Here is a 21,810-nt window from a genome sequence, read left to right as displayed (position 1 = left end):
ATTTCAATTTTCTTGTTTGGATAAAGAAATTTAATGTATATTTTATGATGAACTAAACTATACCTTTTAGTTTTAACTTAACTTAGCTCAACCTCCAATCCGGTATGACTTAGCTCTACTTTTGGTTGGATTGACTCGGTCCACCTATGGCCCAGACCAACTCGGCTTGACCTGAGGCATGACATGACTTAGCTCGACCTAGGGTCCAAGACTACTCAGCTTGACCTTCGACCCTGGCCAAATTGGGTCGACCTTCGACCCTGACCAAATCGGGTCGACCTTCACAAACCGACTCAACTTGACCTTTGATCCGGACCAACTAATCTCAACCTTTACCACTGGTTGATTGACCTAGTGCTTGAATCGACTCGACTCGACCTGCTCCGTGGGCCAACCTAGATCAAACTTTGGCCCGACCGGCTTGGCTCAAAGCCATCTCGACTTAAACTTCGACCAAGGTCGACGACTTGGAGCCTGGGCCGACTTGGCTCGACTAGGGCCAGCTCAACACATCTTTTGTCCTGGACTAGCCCACTTGACCTTTGTCTTGGACAAGCCTAACTCAAACTTCGACTGGTTCGTCGTGTTGACCTGCGTCGCGAGCCAACCTAGGTCGACCTTCGTCCCGTGGCTCGACTCGACCTTTGTCCCGAACTGATTCGGCTCAACCTTCGTCCAAGACCTAGCCGGCTCGACCTTTGTCTCAGACAGGGCCAATTCGACCTTCGTCTCGGCTCGACCTTCGACCCCGACCCATAAACTTTTTGGACTTGTGAACTTTTTATGTCTTAACCAATGAGAAATTCGATAACTTGGGAAATTCTAATTTGCTTTCTTTTAGTGTATTTGAAATTCTACTATTTTAGTTATTTGAAATACTTTTTAAAATTCTTCAATTTCAATTTCCTTTTAATTTCCTCATCTAAATATATCATTTTTTCTTAAAAAAATTTCAAAATTTTCAAATAAATAAATTACTCTCTTAAATTTTGAATCCAAATACATTATTAATGGGTTTAGATGAAAGTTGTCTCCTTCGTAGAGAAATATTGTGCAGCGCGCTCTGTGTTGGTGTGTGTTCCCTGACAAATAGGCGTGAGAGATGAAAAATTATTTTTTAAAATTTTGCTTCTGGGATAGTAAAGAAAAATTAAGATGTGCTTTCTAGATTGGTGATTCTAGAAGTGTGTGATGCTACAAGAAAAAACAACTTTACCTATTATCAAAATTCATAGGAAAATTGAAGTTATTTACGAATAGTCTATAACAAAAACTTCATAGGTGTAAGTAATATTTGTAGATAATTACGTAGGGATAAATCCATCGTTTATTCACCAAATTCAAGTTTTACAAATTTTCAAGACTTTCAATTTTAGCAAAGAAACAAAGTGGTAACAAACTCTAGTGCCACTAGATGATTCAAATTAATATCTAACCACAATAAATATTCAAGCATGTTATAACATATAATTCAAAGAAGTATTATCTAAACAAGAAAATTTATTCAAACAAAACAAAATTATCGATTAGAGATGTTGCTGACTATCTTGTCATTAAAATGTATTTCATGAAGGTTGTTCTCATAAAAATAAAATATTAATTTTGTATTTTATTTTATGAAGGATGTGACAAATATGATGGTCTAAATGTTAAGATGTTGTTTTCTTTCTTTGTTGGCTTATCACTAAAGTACAATAAGATAATACAAAAGGTAGGATTGGGCAAAATATACCGAACTGCACTGCATTATCAATAACTGCACTGAACTAAAAAATAGTTCGTCTGAACTAAAAAATAGTTCGTCTGAACTGCACTGAACTGAAAAACAGTTCAGACGAACTGAACTGCACTGTTTTTTTTTCTAATAAACTAAACTGTACTATATTGCACTGCACTATAATATGAACTGAACTGAATTGTTATAAACTGAACTGTTTTATGAACTGCACTAAGTTTGAAATGAACTGCACTATTTTTGAACTAGATTGAACTATTTTTTAACTGAACTGCACTACTTTTGAATTTAACTAGACTGTTTTTGAACCAAATTGCACTAATTTTGAACTGAATATTTCACTGTTTTTGAATCGAATTGCACTGATTTTGAATCAACTACACTATTTTTTAAACCAAACTATACTATTTTTGAACTAAACTGCATTATTTTTTAACGAAACAATACTATTTTTAAATCGAATCGTACTAATTTTGAACAAAATTGTATTATTTTTGAACTAAATTACACTAATTTTAAACCGAACTATACTACTTTTAAACTAAATTATACTATTTTTAAACCAAAGTTTGAAATTGTTTAGGAAACTAAGTTTACAACTTTATTAATTTTTTTCTTTTAAACATGTCTTAATACTCATCTTATTAGTTGCAAACACATTATAAAATGTATGTTTAAGTCAAATACAAGTGATGAATTTAAATATAGAAGAAAATATATATATATATATATATATATATATATATATATATATATATATATATATATATATATATATATATATATGTAAGAACAGCTGAATTATTATTCACAGGGACTTGAATTTAAATAAAGATATATTTTTTTAAAATAGAAATGGAAAAACATATTAACATCCTATCGGTGCTTAACAAATACTCTTTAATTTTGTAGAGGAAGTCCATATTTAACTTTAATGGTTTCTTTGCAAAAAAAACACGTATCCAAATTGGTTCTTTTTCTCGTTAAAGTTTATCATTGTCCATATTTTTTGAACCTTGTTTATTAGCTTTCAAACATAAAAATCTAAACTTTTTTACTGTGACAATGGGTGCTGATTGAAACAAAAGAAATGGAGACTGTTCTAATATAGAATAGGAAAGGGACACCCAGTTCAGTTCGTACACGGGTTAACTGATATAAGTTTGGTTTGTTGAAACTGAAATGAAAAACAGTTAAGTTCAGTTTTAATTACAAATAGTTCAATTTTTTTCAGTATAAAACAATGCAGTTAACCATGGATCAGTACAATTCAGTATATTATGCCCACCCCTAACAAAAGGATAATAAGTGTGAAATCCGTTTTGTTTAAATACCCACACTTTAGTAAAGAGAAAATCAGTCTTCCTTTTCTCCACCAAACCCTTCCTTCCATCGTCTCCCCTTTTCCCTCTCTGCCTTTCCTTAACTCTCAGACCATCTTTTGCTTCTCGTTTATATCTTCCATCCTTTTTGTAACAGAGACTGGATTGGAGACCACTACAGAGCCCTCCTCTTTTTGATCGAACGTCTTTCCTCTCTAAAATCCTTGGGTTGAGTTTTGGGGTTCCTATGCCCTCTTTAATTTAGGGTTTTCCTTTCTCATAGTTGGTAGTTGTTTAAAGGTAAGGGAAGCTAGAACTCCTTTTTCTTTGAAATGGATTGTACTTATTTTCATTATGGAATGTGCCAAGTATGTTTGATTGATGATTGTATTGAATGGGGATGAATTTCACGTTTGGGTATCTATGGGTTAGAGAAATTTAGGAGTTTTGTTGAATGCATGTGATTTAAGATAAATTTAATGGAAACTGATACTGTAACGTAAAATTGGAAATGTTTCTGACTTACAAGGGATTAAAATGGGTATTAGGTTCATTTGACGTTGTCAAATTGCAGAATTTGTGGTTCTGTGTTATGAAGACTCGCTGGGCGAGCCCAATATCTAGCTAGGCGAGTCTAATATCTCGTTGGGCGAGTTAAGCTTTCCTACTCCAACTTATCTCGCGATATTTTGAAATCCAGCTTCGTTAACCGTCGTATCGAGCTAAAATTTTTTACAACAAGTCTTAAACATATGATGCTTTATTTTGACCGTTATGATGTCTATTTGGAAGTCTATAGTGAGAGCAATTTTTTTTTTGGAAAGGTTCCCTTAGATTAGGTTGTTGGCAACTTTGACCTTTGTCACTTTTTTAGTGCATAACTTTTTTTGTAGGTACCCAATCAAATTGATTCTTTTTGCATCGAGTTCTTGATTCAATCATCTTTAATTTGAATGTAGACACAAAATTTTTGGAGCTTTACACAAGTTGCAGTTTTATTTCTAAAATCCCAAATTGTTTGCATAATATGTTGTTAAGTTGGATTGGATACAAATGATAAAAATTAGTTATTTTGCAAGAGAGACATATGTTGTATGGTTTCTAATATGTGTTTTCAAATGCTTATGTGAGAATATAGGAGATTCCATGGGGGAAATCGTATTTGATTTAATTAGTAGTGTGTTCATTGATGTAAGGAGTCAATACTAGAGGTTTATCCTGATACTCTAATGCTTATTTAAGACTCATGTAAAGTGGAATGAGTCATGTGGTGAGAGAGGCAGGAGGTCCTATATTTAAGAACATCCCTAGGGTTCTTATAACGGTTAAAGGAACTAACCTTGTGTGGTAGGGTCACTACCACAAATATTACTTTCAATAACGTTTAAAAAATGTTGCTAAAGCCTAAAATAATGTTACTATGAAGAGAATGAGAAAAATGATGATACCCATGAAATGCTTATGAGTCTATGAAGAGAAGGTTATGTATAAACAAAACTGCAACTCTAATGGGTGAGACTAAAAGGTAAAAACTATATTTTTTTGTAAATTTCTAAACATAAAGAGAGATCCCATTCCTAAATTTCAGCCCATATATATTGATATGATTAAAGATCAGAAAGGTTAGATACACAGGAAAAACTAACAGTTATAAAAGTATAACACTCAAAATTAAAAGAAAATTTTCAACAGTTGAATTGATTAATCTTCTTCACTAATTGTTTATGAAGCCTAGTGAGCCCAAATGATATATCCAATCCATCTTTCAGACAAACTTTTTATATATTAAATGAATGACCTATATTTTTATGTAAAAAATATTTAAATTTTTCTTACAATCCCACTCTTAATTATTCCTCCATATCCCTTGTTAAATCAGCCCTACTAGATTTGTTCTTTAGAATGATTTTGTACTTTTGTGAGTTGGGCACTTTGTCTTTTTTATAATCAATAAAAAAAATATAATTCCATGCTTCTAAAGTTACATTCATTGAAAATATCAATTCACAGTTTGCTGTAGAAATTGCTCTTAAACAAATGAACAAAACTTTGTACGAATAATTTTTATTATATTTAAATTTAAATATTTGGCAGTTTAAACTTCTTAAGCTTTTTAGAAAATATCCTGTATTTAATTCTAAGAATCATCTAATGAGAAATATGATTAAGGATAATTTAAAAGATATTTGTTATACTAATTTTAATGTACATAAAAATAATAATAAATTGTCCAGTAAATATAACTGGTGAAAGTGGGAAGGGTAAGTTGTGACCAAATGCATCACAATACCCATAACTTTGTCCCTATACATTAATGTCTGTAAAAGGCGGTTACATTATCGGTCTCTGATTCAGTCCCTCAGATGATTATTGTTACTTATACAGATAAGTCACAGAACATAATAAATATACCAAGTTTCTTATTAAAGTACAACTATATAACAATAATTGATTTAACATTTCATTCAAACTGAGTTAAACTAGCAAATAAGACAAAGCACACAGGTTTATTTTTCACTCACTTGCACAATATTTTCAGGAACGCAAATAACATCTCCCTGGTTTGTGATGTCTTCACCGATTTTCATAATGTGAAAATAAAACTGATGAATCAGTAATTTATTAGTAATAAAGAGATATATTAAAATTAAAAGGAAAAAATCTGAGAGAAACTTGCGAAGAAGTGTAAGACCCGTGGAAAGTAATTAATTAAATAATTAATTAATTAATAAATGTGGGTGGTGGGAAGTTTGATATCATTAAATGTTAAATGATGTAATGTGGAAAGGTACTAACTCAAATGGTTGAGAGAACTTAATTATATGAAAGGACTTGGGTTCAAGTCTTATGTATGTCATTTCTATGTTATTTGATTTATTATTATTTTTATAATATATTCGAACCTGTTAAGTGATAGTATAATCAAGAGATTATAATAATTGTCATCAAATATGAGTTAGTTGAATGGTGATGGGTTGGATTGACATTAGGAGGGTCATGGGTTCAAACCTTGATAGACATGAATTAACCCTTATTTTTTTAACTTTTTATAAGAAGTAGCTTTGGTTGAATGTGAAATGGCAGAGAAAAACCAGTAGAAGGGGCTAAAAAACCACTAACTAATTGCCTTAAATGGAAAATTAAAAACACCATAAAGCCTATTTTTGTTTTTCGTTTTAGCACACCTTGATAGACATGAATTAATCCTTATTTTTTTAACTTTTTATAAGAAGTAGCTTTGGTTGAATGTGAAAGGGCAGAGAAAAACCAGTAGAAGGGGCTGAAAAACCACTAACTAATTACCTTAAATGGAAAATTAAAAACACCATAAAGCCTATTTTCGTTTTAGCACTTAAACCCCTAATTAAGACACATATATAATTAGAGAGTGAGAGGTGAGTTTTAGGTGTGCAAGGGGCTGAATTGGGAGAAAGGCTGAAGCAAAGCATTTGGTGAACAAAGGAACTTTATTTTGCTCCTCAACTTTTAATCAAGAATACCAGGTTAGGGGAAGCTGTCTTTTTGTGTATAAACCAAATATTTTGTGAGTTTCGTTTTGTGCTCTGATCAATTGAATTCTGTGTGCTGTGAATTTTCGGGTATGTGTGATGAGAGTGAGAATTGGTTTGGTTGTTGTTGGTGCAAAACCCTTTTATGCTTTGTATGATGGGGGATGAGGGTTTTGATATCGAAGGTTTATTGATTATTAAATATCGAGTTCTGGTAGTCCCAATGGATGTAAATCATGTCTTTTGTTGGTTGCTTGTTGATATAGAATGCATGGTACTGATTAGACTGCGTTGTGGTATGACTTTGGTTGATTTCACGCATGAACAGGGGAGAACCTCTACAATTCTCGCCCAAGCGAGAGTTGCAGAAACTCGTTCATGGTTCTAGGGTCGAGCGTCTCGCTCAGGCAACCTGTTTGGTGTTGAGCGACCTGTTCTCTCGCTCAGGCGAGAATGGCTCGCCCAAGTGAGGTCGCGACGAAAGAAGGGGTGTTTTGCGTGGAATTCTTATTCAGGCGAGGGGTGGTGGTGTTTGAGCAAACGAAGGTCTCGCTTAGGTGAGAAGAGCTCGCCTAAGCGAGATGATGTGGTTAAGCCACTGTTTCACGCTCGTTCAGGCAAGGTGGTTTAGCTTAAGCGAGGTTGATGGACTAGCTTGGGTGAAGACCCATAACTTAAGCAAGAATGGCGATAATGCATACTTGTGTGCACTGTTTGAGAGGGTTGGTTGATGTTTCCTAAATTATGGGAATTATATGCATGTTTTGTGATGTTTGGGCTTGAAGGATTAAGTCCATAGGATCTGGGATGTGCTTGGCTTGAGTCGCGAGCAAGGAGTTCGTGATGGGTGGACCGCATGCGGAACGTGAACGGTTTAGTTCACCGGAGGTACTCTTGTTGGAATGAGTGAGCGAGGGAGTTCATCTCATGCTCAACTTGAGAATGCTATGAGCGAGGGAGTTCATAGTAGGAAAGGCGGGTGTGCGGGTCCGGTCTGAGCGAGGGGTTCAGATGATGGGCGAGGGAGTTCGTGAAGCAGGACTACGAGCAGGATAAACTTGTAGGTTGGACCACGAGCCAGGAGGGTCGTGGAAGCACAAGAAGTCGCAAGATTTAGAGTTCATGCATGAACTCATAATGATTATGTGTAGGAAAGTGGGTGTTTCCATTGCTTTAATAGTTAAATAATTATGTGATATTTGGGTGGGTTTATTTCATATTTATTTTATCTTTGTGCATACCTCACCCTATCTGTTTGTGTGTGGTGATAATCGGGTAACATGTTATCCGGGAGCAGATGATGTTACAAGTGAGCCAAGAGATGCTCAGTGGCGGAGAGTGGGAGCAGAGTACAAGAGATTTGTTTATAAAGACTTTTATGTAATTTTCATGTAATTTGATTACAATTTTCATTACTTTGGATTTTCTTAATTGTAAAAGTGAATTATGAGTAATATGACTATTTATAGCGATTATTCAACTTTAAAGTTTTAAAATTTCCCGCGTTTTTGGGAAATGAATTGATAATAAATGAGGTATTCTTTATATAAATATTTTATTTATTGTTTTAAGTAATATCCTACCGGGATGTTACAAGAAGCATTAAATCTTCGAAACTAAAAGAGACCTGTCGAGAGAAGATTTTTACACACAAACCTGAAGATGTCAATGGTTGCATGATGACTCAACAGAGACAAAATCTCACCTCGTAGACTTTGGAGGAAGAAGGGAACGTTGACAAAGTAAGATTCAAGAGTTTGAAGTAAAAAAGGATGTTGGAGAAGTTCAGAAATAGAAACACGCGAGGTTTGCGAGGTTTGATTGGGATGAATACCCTAAATCTGAAATCAATTTTTATTGTTTGTTTTTAAATCAATAATCATATTACTTTAAATTGAAGTTCAGAAACAGAAACATGCAAGTTTGATTGGGATGTATATCTTAAATCTGAAATTAATTTTTAATGTTTGTTTTTAAATAAATTATAATATTACTTTAAATTTATTTTTAAATAAATTAAAATATTAATTTAAAATTGATTTTTAACGATGTAAAATTTATTAGTAGTAAAGAGATATATTGAAGTTAAAAGGAAGAAATCTGAGAGAAACTTGCAAAAAAGCATTAGAATATTCGAAACTAAAAGAGAAGTGTCGAGAGAAGATTTTTAGACACAAACATGAAGATGTCAATGGCTCCAAGATGACTCAACGGAGACAAAATCACACCTCGTAGACTTTGGAGGAAGAAGGGAAACGTTGACATAGTAAGTTTCAAGAGTTTGAAGTAAAAAAGGATGTTGGAGAAGTTGAGAAATAGAACCACGCAAAGTTTGCAAGGTTTGATTGGGATGTATATCCTAAATCTGATATCAATTTTTAATGTTTGTTTTTAAATCAATTATAATATTACTTTAAAGTTAAGTTCAGAAACAAAAATATGCATGTTTGATTGGGATGTATATCCTAAATCTGAAATTAATTTTTGATGTTTGTTTTTAAATCAATTATAATATTACTTTAAATTTATTTTTAAATAAATTAAAATGTTAATTTAAAATTGATTTTTAACGACATAGGATATATGAGTAATAAAGAGATATATTAAAATTAAAAGGAAGAAATATGAGAGAAACTTGCAAAAAAGCATTAGAATCTTCGAAACTAAAAGAGAAGTGTCGAGAGAAGATTTTTAGACACAAACCTGAAGATGTCAATGGCTCCAAGATGATTAAACGGAGACAAAATCACAGCTCGTAGACTTTGGAGGAAGAAGGGAAACGTTGACATAGTAAGATTCAAGAGTTTGAAGTAAAAAAGGACGTTGGAGAAGCTGAGAAATAGAAACACACAAGGTTTGCGAGGTTTGATTTGATGTATATCCTATATCTCTAATCAATTTTTAATGTTTGTTTTTAAATGAATTATAATATTACTTTAAATTTAAGTTCAGAAATAGAAACATGCGGGTTTGAGTAGGATGTATATCCTAAATATGAAAGTAATTTTTAATGTTTGTCTTTTAATCAATTATAATATTACTTTAAATTTATTTTTAAATAAAATAAAATATTAATTTAAAATTTATTTTTAACGACGTAGAATTTATTAATAATAAAGAGATATACTAAAATTAAAAGGAAGAAATCTGAGAGAAACTTGCGAATAAGCGTTAGAATCTTCGAAACTAAAAGAGACGTGTTGAGAGAAGTTTTTTACACACAAACCTGAAGGTGTCAATGGTTGCAAGATGACTCAACAGAGACAAAATCACACCTCGTAGACTTTGGAGGATGAAGGGAGACGTTGACAGAGTAAGATTCAAGAGTTTGAAGTAAAAAAAGATGTTGGAGAACTTGAGATATAGAAGCACGCGAGGTTTGTGAGTTTTTATTGGGATGTACACCGTAAATCTGAAATCAATTTTTAATGTTTGTTTTTAAATCAATTATAATATTACTTTAAATTTAAGTTCAGAAAGAGGAGCATGTGGGATTGATTGGAATGTATATGCTAAATCTGAAATTAATTTTTAATGTTTGTTTTTAAGTGAATTATAATATTACTTTAAATTGTTTTAAAATAAATTAAAATATTAATTTAAAATTGATTTTTTAACAACATAGAATATATGAGTAATAAAGAGATATATTAAAATTAAAAGAAAGAAATGTGAGAGAAACTTGCAAAAAAGCATTAAAATCTTCAAAACTAAAAGAGAAGTGTCGAGAGAAGATTTTTAGACACACAGCTGAAGATGTCAGTGGGTCCAAGATGACTTAACGGAGACAAAATCACACCTATAGACTTTGGAGGAAGAATGAAAACACTGACAGAGTAAGATTCAAGAGTTTGAAGTAAAAAAGGATGTTGGAGAAGTTGAGAAATAGAAACACGCGAGGTTTGATTGTGATGTACACCCTAAATCTGAAATAAATTTTTAATGTTTGTTCTTAAATCAGTTATAATATTACTTTAAATTTAAGTTCAGAAACAGAAACATATGGGTTTGATTGGGATGTATATCTTAAATTTTAAATTAATTTTTAATATTTGTTTTTAAGTCAATTAAAATATTACTTGAAATTTATTTTTAAATAAATTAAAATATTAATTTAAAATTTATTTTTAACGACGTAGAATTTATTAGTAATAAAGAGATATATTAAAATTAAAAGGAAGAAATCAAAGAGAAACTCGCAAAGAAGCATTAGAATCTTCGAAACTAAAAGAGACGTGTCGAGAGAAGATTTTTACACACAAACCTAAAAATGCCAAAGGCTCCAAAATGACTCAACGGAGACAAAATCACACCTCATAGACTTTGGAGGAAAAATGGAAATGTTGACAGAGTAAGATTATGGAGTTTGAAGTAAAAAGGGATATTGGAGAAGTTGAGAAATAGAAACAAGTGAGGTTTGCGAGGTTTGGTTAGGATGTACACCCTAAATCTGAAATCAATTTTTAATGTTTGTTTTTAAATCAATAATAATATTGATTTATTATTAAATCGTTTAAAATATTAATTTAAAATTAATTTTCAACGACGTAGAATTTATTAGTAATAAAGAGATATATTAAAATTAAAAGAAAGAAATATGAGAGAAACTTGTGAAGACGCATTAGAATCTTCGAAACTAAAAAAGACGTGTGGAGAGAAGATTTTTACACATAAACCTGAAGATGACAACGACTTCAAGATGACTCAACAGAGAGAAAATCACACCTCGTAGACTTTTGAGGAAGAAGGGAAACGCTGACAAAGTAAGATTCAAGCGTTTGAAGTAAAACCGGATATTAGAGAAGTTGAGAAATAGAAACATGCGAGGTTTGCGAGGTTTGATTGGGATGTATACCCTAAATCTGAAATCAATTTTTAATGTTTTTTTTTAAGTCAATTATAATATTACTTTAAATTTAAGTTCAGAAACAGAAACATGCAGGTTTGATTGGGATGTATATCCTAAATCTAAAACGAGTTTTTGATGTTTGTTTTTATATCAATTATAATATTACTTTAAATTTATTTTTAAATAAATTAAAATATTAATTTAAAATTGATTTTTAAATAAATTAAAATATTAATTTAAAATTGATTTTTAACGACATAGAATATATGAGTAATAAAGAAATATATTAAAATTAAAAGGAAGAAATATGAGAGAAAATTGCAAAAAAGCATTAGAATCTTCGAAACTAAAAGAGAAGTGTAGAAAGAAGATTCGGATGTATATCCTAAATCTAAAATGAATTTTTTATGTTTGTTTTTAAATCAATTATAATATTACTTTAAATTTATTTTCAAATAAATTAAAATATTAATTTAAAATTGATTTTTAACGACATAGAATATATGAGTAATAAAGAGATATATTAAAATTAAAAGGAAGAAATAAGAGAAAATATCAAAAAGGCATTAGAATCTTCGAAACTAAAAGAGAAGTGTCGAGAGAAGATTTTTAGACACAAACCTGAAGATGTCAATGGTTCCAAGATGACTCAACAGAGACAAAATCACACCTCGTAGACTTTGGAGGAAGAAGTGAAACTTTGACATATTAAGATTCAAGAGTTTGAAGTAAAAAAGGATGTTGGAGAAGTTGAGAAATAGAAACACACAAGGTTTGCGAGGTTTGATTGGAATGTATATCCTATATCTGAAATCAATTTTTAATGTTTGTTTTTAAATAAATTATAATATTAATTTAAATTTAAGTTCAGAAATAGAAACATGTGGGTTTGAGTAGGATGTATATCCTAAATATGAAAGTAATTTCTAATGTTTATTTTTAAATCAATTATAATATTACTTTAAATTTATTTTTAAATAATTAAAATATTAATTTAAATTTGATTTTTAACGACGTAGAATATATTAGTATCAAAGAGATATATTGAAGTTAAAAGGAAGAAATTTGAGAGAAACTTGCAAAAAAACATTAGAATCTTAGAAACGAAAAGAGAAGTGTGGAGAGACTATTTTTAGACACAAACCTGGAGATGTCAATGGCTCCAAGATAACTCAACGAAGACAAAATCACACCTCATAGACTTTGGAGGAAGAAGGGAAACGTTGACATAGTAAGATTCAAGAGTTTGAAGTAAAAAAGGATGTTGGAGAAGTTGAGAAATAGAAACACATAAGGTTTGCAAGGTTTGATTGGTGGTATATCCTATATCTGAAATCAATTTTTAATGTTTGTTTTTAAATCAATTATAATATTAGTTTAAATTTAAGTTCAGAAACAAAAACATGCTGGTTTGATTGGGATGTATATCGTAAATCTGAAAGTAATTTTTAATGTTTGTTTTTAAGTCAAATATAATATTACTTTAAATTTATTTTTAAATAAAATAAAATATTAATTTAAAATTTATTTTTAACGACGTAGAATTTATTAGTAATAAAGAGATATATTAAATCTAAAAGGAAGAAATCTGAGAGAAACTTGCGAAGAAGCATTAGAATCTTTGAAACTAAAAGAGACGCGTCGAGAGAAGATTTTTAGACACAAACCTGAAGATGTCAATAGCTGCAAGATGACTCAACGGAGACAAAATCACACCTGGTAGACTTTGGAGGAAGAAGGGAGACGTTGACAGAGTAAGATTGAAGAATTTGAAGTAAAAAAAGATGTTGGAGAAGTTGAGAAATAGAAACACTCAAGTTTTGCGAGTTTCAGAAACATGCTAGTTTGATTGGGATGTATATCCTAAATCTGAAATTAATATTTAATGTTTGTTTTAAAGTCAATTATAATATTACTAGAAATTTATTTTTAAATAAATTAAAATATTAATTGAAAATTGATTTTTAATGACATAGAATTTATTTGTAAAAAAGAGATATATTAAATTAAGAGAAAGGAATATGAGAGAAACTTGCCAAGAAGCATTAGAATCTTCAAAACTAAAAGACACGTGTCGAGAAAAGATTTTTACACAGAAACCTGAAGATGTCAATGACCTCAAGATTACTCAACGAAGGCAAAATCACACCTCGTAGACTTTTGAGAAAAAAGGAAAATGTTGACATTGTAAGATTCAAGAGTTTGAAGTAAAAAAGAATGTTGGAGAAGTTGAGAAATAGAAACACACAAGGTTTGCGAGGTTTGATTGGGATGTATATCTTATATCTGAAATCAATTTTTAATTTTTGTTTTTAAATCAATTATAATATTACTTTAAATTTAAGTTCAGAAATAGAAACATGCAGGTTTGAGTAGGATGTATATCCTAAATATGAAAGTAATTTTTAATGTTTGTTTTTAAATCAATTATAATATTACTTTAAATTTAATTTTAAATAATTAAAATATTAATTTAAAATTGATTTTTAACGACGGAGAATATATTAGTATCAAAGAGATATATTGAAGTTAAAAGGAAGAAATCTGAGAGAAACTTGCAAAAAAGCATTAGAATCTTAGAAATTAAAAGAGAAGTGTCGAGAGAATATTTTTAGACACAAACCTGAAGATGTCAATGGCTCCAAGATAACTCAACGAAGACAAAATCACACCTCATAGACTTTGGAGGAAGAAGGGAAATGTTGACATAGTAAGATTCAAGGGTTTGAAGTAAAAAAGAATGTTGGAGAAGTTGAGAAATAGAAAGACGTGAGGTTTGCGAGGTTTAATTGGGATGTAAACCCTAAATATGAAACCAATTTTTAATGTTTGTTTTTAAATCAATTATAATATTAGTTTAAATTTATGTTTAGAAACATAAACATGAGGGTTTGATTGGGATGTATATCCTAAATCTGAAAGTAATTTTTAATGTTTGTTTTTAAGTCAAATATAATATTACTTTAAATTTATTTTTAAATAAAATAAAATATTAATTTAAAATTTATTTTTAACGACGTAGAATTTATTAGTAATAAAGAGATGTATTAAATCTAAAAGGAAGAAATCTGAGAGAAACTTGCGAAGAAGCATTAGAATCTTCAAAATTAAAAGACACGTGTTGAGAGAAGATTTTTACACACAAACCTGAAGATGTCAATGGTTGCAAGATGACTCAACAGAGACAAAATCACACCTCGTAGACTTTGGAGGATGAAGGGAGACGTTGACAGAGTAAGATTCAAGAGTTTGAAGTAAAAAAAGATGTTGGAGAAATTGAGATATAGAAACACGCGAGGTTTGTGAGTTTTGATTGGGATGTACACCCTAAATCTGAAATCAATTTTTAATGTTTGTTTTTAAATCAATTATAATATTACTTTAAATTTAAGTTTAGAAACATAAACATGCGGGATTGATCGGAATGTATATCCTAAATCTGAAATTAATTTTTAATGTTTGTTTGTAAGTGAATTATAATATTACTTTAAATTTATTTTTAAATAAATTAAAATATTAATTTAAAATTTAATTTTAACGACGTAAAATTTATTAGTAATAAAGAGATATATTAAAATTAAAAGGAAGAAATCTGAGAGAAACTTACGAAGAAACATTAGAATCTTCAAAACTAAGAGAGACGTGTCGAGAGAAGATTTTTACACGCAAACCTGAAGATGTCAATGATTTCAAGATGACTCAACGGAGACAAAATCACACCTCGTAGACTTTTGAGGAAGAAGGAAAATGTTGACATAGTAAGATTCAAGAGTTTGAAGTAAAAAAGGATATTGGAGAAGTTGAGAAATAGAAAAACGCAAGGTTTGCGAGGTTTTATCGGGATGTATATCCTAAATCTGAAATCAATTCTTAATGTTTGTTTTTAAATCAATTATAGTATTACTTTAAATTTAAGTTCAGAAACATAAACATGCAGGTTTGATTGAGATGTATATTCTAAATCTGAAAGTAATTTTTAATGTTTGTTTTTAAATCAATTATAATCTTACTTTAAATTTATTTTTAAATAAAATAAAATATTAATTTATAATTAATTTTTAACGACGTAGAATTTATTAGTAATAAAGAGATAATACTAAAATTAAAAGGAAGAAATCTGAGAGAAACTTGCGAATAAACGTTAGAATCTTCGAAACTAAAAGAGACGTGTTGAGAGAAGATTTTTACACACAAACCTGAAGGTGTCAATGGTTGCAAGATGACTCAACAGAGACAAAATCACACCTCGTAGACTTTGGAGGATGAAGGGAGACGTTGACAGAGTAAGATTCAAGAGTTTGAATTAAAAAACGATGTTGGAGAAGTTGAGATATAGAAACACGCGAGGTTTGTGAGTTTTGATTGGAATGTACACCCTAAATCTGAAATCAATTTTTAATGTTTGTTTTTAAATTAATTATAATATTACTTTAAATTTAAGTTCAGAAAGAGGAATGTGGGATTGATTGGAATGTATATCCTAAATCTGAAATTAATTTTTAATGTTTGTTTTGAAGTGAGTTATAATATTACTTTAAATTTTTTTTAAATAAATTAAAATATTTAAAATTTATTTTTAACGACATAGAATTTATTAATAATATAAAGATATATTAAAATTAAAAGAAAGAAATCTGAGAAACTTGCGAAGAAACATTAAAATCTTTGAAACTAAAAGAGACGTGTCGAGAGAAGATTTTTACATACAAACCTGATGATAAGGTTTTGATGAATGCGACAATTATTATTCCCTACCCTTTCAATTCAGAGGCAAGTGTAATTCTGTCAAAATTATATCCGTTGCTGTCAACAGATCGCGGTTTCTATTAGCACATTTATTGAAATTTAATTTGATGTACGCAATTCCTATTCTAGCATTTTTAACAAAAGTTAGCCATTTGTTGCAATTCATTCCCAAAATTGATCAATATTTTAACATTTCTGTCTATTAATGGTTTCTACACATTTGAGATTGCAATCTGAATGATTCAGTATTAACTTATGAAGTACATACATTATATCTGGGTTATTTTCCAAGTGAATATGAATGGAATGCAACGTCAAACTCTGGAACAGCATGCAAAAGTTGAGCTATTTTCTTCGGTTTTAGTAAAATGACCTAGATCAGACATCTGGTTTCTCTCAAGTAAGGGGAAAATATTTTCCATTTTTTAAATATTTTTTACGTATTTTATCCGTTCATAATAAAAAACTGCGGAATCTCATGTATGTAACAGCAAAACAGTAGATTGCAAGTACGAACGTATTACGGATGGAAAGTAATAGTAATATCACCAGTGGCGATAATACTTCTAGGAGTTGACATTAATATAATGATACTAACAGTAAGAGAAGTTGATAAGATGACTATTGATAATTATAAAATATTTTTGTAATTAAATTAAAAATCATTCACACTCCATTATTGCCAAATACATTTTATTTAGAAATTACATGCAAATAATTCTCAACTAATCCAAACGGACCTTGGAAATCCAGTTTAATTTAAGTAAATAGGAAGTAAACGTAAAAATATTTTTAAATTGAAAAAAAAAATTCCAGAAACTTCAACATGAAACAAAAATATATAATATTTTCTCAACCAAAAAGCATCTTAGCTTTTCATTTTCAAACTGAATGATGACAATTATCTTCCATGGAAGCAGTAAGCCATGACTATCAGTGGGTACAGAATACAACTGCATGTCTCAGGTTGCAACTTTAGTCCTTAATCTCTTCATATCCAGATTTTCCTTCTCTCCGTTTTCACTCAAACATGTGGTAAGAAATAATGTCAGACAAAAGATCATTTGAAAAGATGAACTGTCAAATAGATATTTCACTTCCAACTCTATCTATAGCAATAGTCAATTTCTGTATGTCCGAATGATCATGAGTGGTGGACAATTTTGAAGCCATGCACGCAGCTTGAACACTTAGAGGTTTGAAATGGTCACTGGTTGAAAAAGCATTAGTCTTCAATTAGCAATAGTATAGAAGAGGCAGTAATAGTGAAAATTTACTCATCCATCGGAACATAACCATCCATGGCATGCTAACACCAGGTCAAAAGATACATGTAGTTGGCACAAAATCAATCCTTGTGGCGACAGGATCATCATTACCCGGTCATGGCGACAGCATTATTTCTGCCCTATAAACCCAATTCTTCGTTTATAGCAAGTAATGTCCAGCTATATGGCAGCATCAGGATCCAATCTTCTTTGGATAGCAGCAGCAGCCTATAGTGATAAAACAGAAGCTAGTTTTAGCTGAGTCTTAAAAGCTAAAATCATATCTCAAAATAGGAAATTATCATGTAATTCTGACCTCGAAGTTTCCGAGCTTGTACTGGTAAGCCATCTCCTCCCTAAGTTGAGCTTGTTCTTTCATTGCCTGCGCCTGTAAATTATTGCATGCCAGCATTACAAAAGAACCTTGCCATTGAAAAAAATGACTAGATATCAAATTGTCATAAAAGCAATCCAGTATGAAACCCCACCATTCCAGTTTGCATGGAGTGCTTCAACGCCATCACTTGCTCTTCCTTGTGCTTTTCACGGGCTTGCAACAGTTCTTGCCTGAAATGGAATAAAAAATTATTTTAGCAGGGTGCAGCAATTTAGGTTAACATAGAAAATGATGGTTTCGTGTGTCATAGCAACATATAAATAGCACCAAAAAGGAGATTACAAATGGAAGTAACTGTCATGGATAATAAATTAGAGATCATATTCTGACACAATTTCAAGAAAGCTTCAGGTGGTCTACTATGACATGATTTTGCAAAATGAAAAACTGCTGACCAAGAGTGAAAAGTACTTGTTGAAAATCTAAATATCAAAAAACAGACACTAGAGGACAGTCAACAATGTTTCTTCTTAAAGAAAATAAATCAAATAAGAAAATTTAAGATTAAATATAAAAAAGCAGCATTTACAAAAAGTATACCTGCGCTGTTCTTCATCGTTGAAAACAGTGCGCTCTGTAGCGTGAACCTTCTTAAAACCCTTTTTCATCTCTTTTTCCATTTGTCGCCTGTAGTAAGCATCAAGATTGTAGTACCTGCCACATTAAGCCATCTGTTAAACCGTACAGATACAAAAAAAAATGTTCATTCAAGATATCAGACCCGTGTCATCATTGCAAAAATGAGGAGTTAGCATTGATGAGCACAGCATAGATAAATCAGAAGACAAAAATATTGCCAGATACCAAATAACAGGTATGTGGGCATATATTAGTTCTTATTTACAAAAATAAGGGCTCAAAGGAATACACAGACTTAAATAAGCTCAACTGACACTCTGCAAGATCTTACTTCTTGGAAGGAAAAGTAGCTGTGTTGTGATCCTCCATGAATCTGCATATCAGGAATTAGATTACATTAAAATAAACACATGTACCAAGAAAAGAAAATTAACACGGTATTAAATGTAACCATTAACATGTTAATAATTGGTTGGTCAATAAGTGCCATGTAGTTAAAGAAATCACTAAGAACATACTAGGATTTATTTGCACTTATGTAATTTTTATCAGAATCTTAAGATCCAAGATTTGAATCTTACAATTCAATAATACATTATCGTCACCTACTGATTTATATTCCAACATGAATCTCAAATGACTTTGAATCCACGATACATGAATGTCGAACTTCATATCACCTATACAATTCACACAATGCATGTACTCTCTCTAGTTATTTGATTGCTTTGTTTTCTTTCATCTAAAATGAAGACGTTACAGACTTATATATAACTAATTGCTTTTGTTTTGTATGACTTCTTTTAAATTGTTTTATCTGTTTATTGAATATTTTTCGTTGAAAACCATATATCATCCATATGATATATTTGACATAATTATTCATTATACCTGAATCTTACAATTTGATACAAAACTATGATTCACAATTCAAAAAATAGCTTGACAGTTCAGGATTTAAATCTTGACTCGATAGTTGCTTTGCTTACTCTTTGAACATCTGTTTTTCTTCCCAATTGGACATATTCTCCAGGTTCACCTGTTAAAATACCACAACAATTACAATACAGAATATATATTAATATAACCATGACATGAAATAAATTAGGACTCCAATACATGAACGGAAAAAAATCTACATTTGCATTTAGAGGAAGGAGTTTTTTGGTCAAATTGATCAAGTCCAACAGGCTTTAAGGCAATCATCTACTTATTATGAAGATCTGGTTTCTCAATGAAATATAGACGACCACAAACTTAATTTGGGTGAAGAATATATAGATGATATTGCAAGAAAGAACAGAGGACCACCATGGAAGAACAAACATCAAACATGTTTAGATGCCATATAGAAACTAAACCAATAATCACCTGTTTTACTTCGGCCAACCATGCAGTGAACTCTGGTCGTTTGGTCCTGTAATATTCAGAGGTTCATAACATCACTCACAAAATGGTATGGCAAGGTCATCATTCAGGTAATTGGCTATTTAGTAAATTCAGGCTACACTAAAAATGCAGGATGCTTATTTACTTCAAGAAGGCCTTTATAACTCTACTACTTAATCATCTGCTCACCAGTTTCGGTAATTTGATACCACAAACACTAGAGTTGAGAGTCTTGAACAAATTGACGCTTCCAAAAGAAATATAAAAGTGTGATCATAATATCCAGTAAACATGTTACCAATTCCACAATTTGTTTCAGTTAATTATCTAATAAAGTCTAAACAGAGAAGTGCATGCTAAATTGTCATAAATATCATGTACATATTGTTATGCTTAAACCCTTTCAACAATTACCCGTTAAGAAATTTCTGCTGCTGCTCTCCTACATTATGCAAAATAAGAGAAAAAGTGTCACCTTTGCATATGCCAACATCTCTATATATCATAAGTTGTGTCATTGGCATCTTGCCGCCAAACTTTAAAATTGTAAAATCCCTAAAAACTAGAAATCATTATCAGGTGTGTATATTATAACCTACTGCCCAAGCAATGAAATGAAATGTCTTGTGAAGATCATTTAACATATTATAGTTGAGTTTTAATTTCTCTTGTAAACAAATGAAATGAGAAATTTTTTTGGAGCACGCTGGAATTTTGTAGATAAATTATTGTCTTTCTTATTGTTCACCTTACAGTTCTTCTTGTCATGTGAAAATATCAAATCCAGTTCTTAGTCATTGCCCATAATAATCTTACCAACGTTCATACGAAACTACACCACCGATCAATTTGAAAACCTATAATTCTCGATCCCATCATCATTCAATCAAATTGAACTATGCATCCCGACAAGCAATCATCCCTCACATTTTAATCAACAATCGAACACAACAATTAACAAATAATAAAAAGGCATTAATCTCTTACCACATATCAGTTTCTCTAATAACCCCATACTTCCCCCAAGAATTCGTCACAGCTCCCTTCTTCCCTCTCTCCTCCCGCTCCTTCTTCTTTTTCTTCTTCTTCAACTTCTCCTTCTTCCTCCGCTCCTCCTCTTTCTCTCTCTTCCGCCTCTTCTTCTCTTTCTCTCTCCGCCTCCGCTTCCTCTCCCTCTCTTCCTCCTTCTCTCTCCTCCTCCTCTTCTCTCTCCTCTTGCGCTCCTCCTCGTTCTCCGATTCCGAATACTCCGAATCCGAACCGGACCGCTCCGGCTCGGACTCGGACTCCTCCGAACTGGAATCTGAACCGGAGCCGGAATCCGACTCGCTGCTATAGCGCCGCCGCGATTTCCTCTTCTTCCGGTGTGGTCTGTCTCCGTCATCGGAATCCGAGCTTCCTCCTCGCGATTTTCTCCTCGAACTGCTGCGCCTTCTCTCGGTTTCCGAGTCTACCTCCGAATTTTCTCGCACTTTTTTGGAATCCCTCCGTGACGGAGCTTCGTTTTCTTTCTCTGAAGCCGTAACATTTTTCCGCAGAGCATCGTTTTCTTCCTCTCTCGACATTTTTTCGTTTGGTTGAGCTATGGGTTTTGCAGTGAGCCGAGTCACGGAAGAAACCCGAGGAGTTCTTCGGTGGATTCTGATTAAATGGGCTTGGCAAAAGCCCGATACTCATGGGCCCTGATTATGTTTAAGGACTTTTACTTCCTGCACTTCACAATTTCCACACCTCCTCAAATTTTCTAAATGATATTATACCCTCCTATATTTCGAAAACTTTCTAGAAGAAGTTTTCGAAAAAATTTGGAATAAGATATTCAAAATAAAATTTCCGGAATAAGATTTATAGGACGAGATTTTTGGAATAAAGATGTATTCTGAAATAAGTCTCTTAGAATATGATTTCGAGAATAAACTTTATAGGATAAATATAATGTTTTTCGAAATGAGTTTTTAAAACACCTCTACATAAAATATGTTTAGAAAAAAAAATACCAAAACATATGAAATATGT

At 31.4% G+C, this 21,810-nt stretch overlaps 1 protein-coding gene across 2 annotated transcripts; it reads right to left on the bottom strand.

The window, feature by feature from the left end:
- Positions 1–17,008: 17,008 nt before the first annotated feature.
- LOC114186138 (nucleic acid-binding protein) lies at positions 17,009–21,378 on the bottom strand. 2 transcript variants are annotated; one of them, XR_003604975.2, is made up of 9 exons: positions 20,782–21,378; positions 19,777–19,822; positions 19,395–19,444; positions 18,737–18,778; positions 18,367–18,480; positions 17,918–17,996; positions 17,746–17,817; positions 17,541–17,657; positions 17,009–17,371 (listed from the first exon to the last, which is right to left on the bottom strand). XR_003604975.2 is itself a non-coding variant. In XM_028074166.2 (8 exons), the coding sequence occupies exons 1-8, from the start codon at positions 21,357–21,359 to the stop codon at positions 17,610–17,612; spliced, it is 1,029 nt and encodes a 342-aa protein (XP_027929967.1). In that variant the 5' UTR covers positions 21,360–21,378; the 3' UTR covers positions 17,009–17,609. The 2 variants fall into 2 exon arrangements, 1 of the variants encoding a protein (XP_027929967.1); XM_028074166.2 differs by having other exon boundaries at positions 17,009–17,657.
- Positions 21,379–21,810: the final 432 nt, after the last annotated feature.

Source organism: Vigna unguiculata, chromosome 5 (genome assembly GCF_037176805.1).
Source record: "Vigna unguiculata cultivar grain cowpea cultivar isolate G323 ecotype 2 chromosome 5, ASM3717680v1, whole genome shotgun sequence".
Classification (NCBI taxonomy): domain Eukaryota; kingdom Viridiplantae; phylum Streptophyta; class Magnoliopsida; order Fabales; family Fabaceae; genus Vigna; species Vigna unguiculata.
This window is presented reverse-complemented; position numbering and strand designations above follow the sequence as displayed.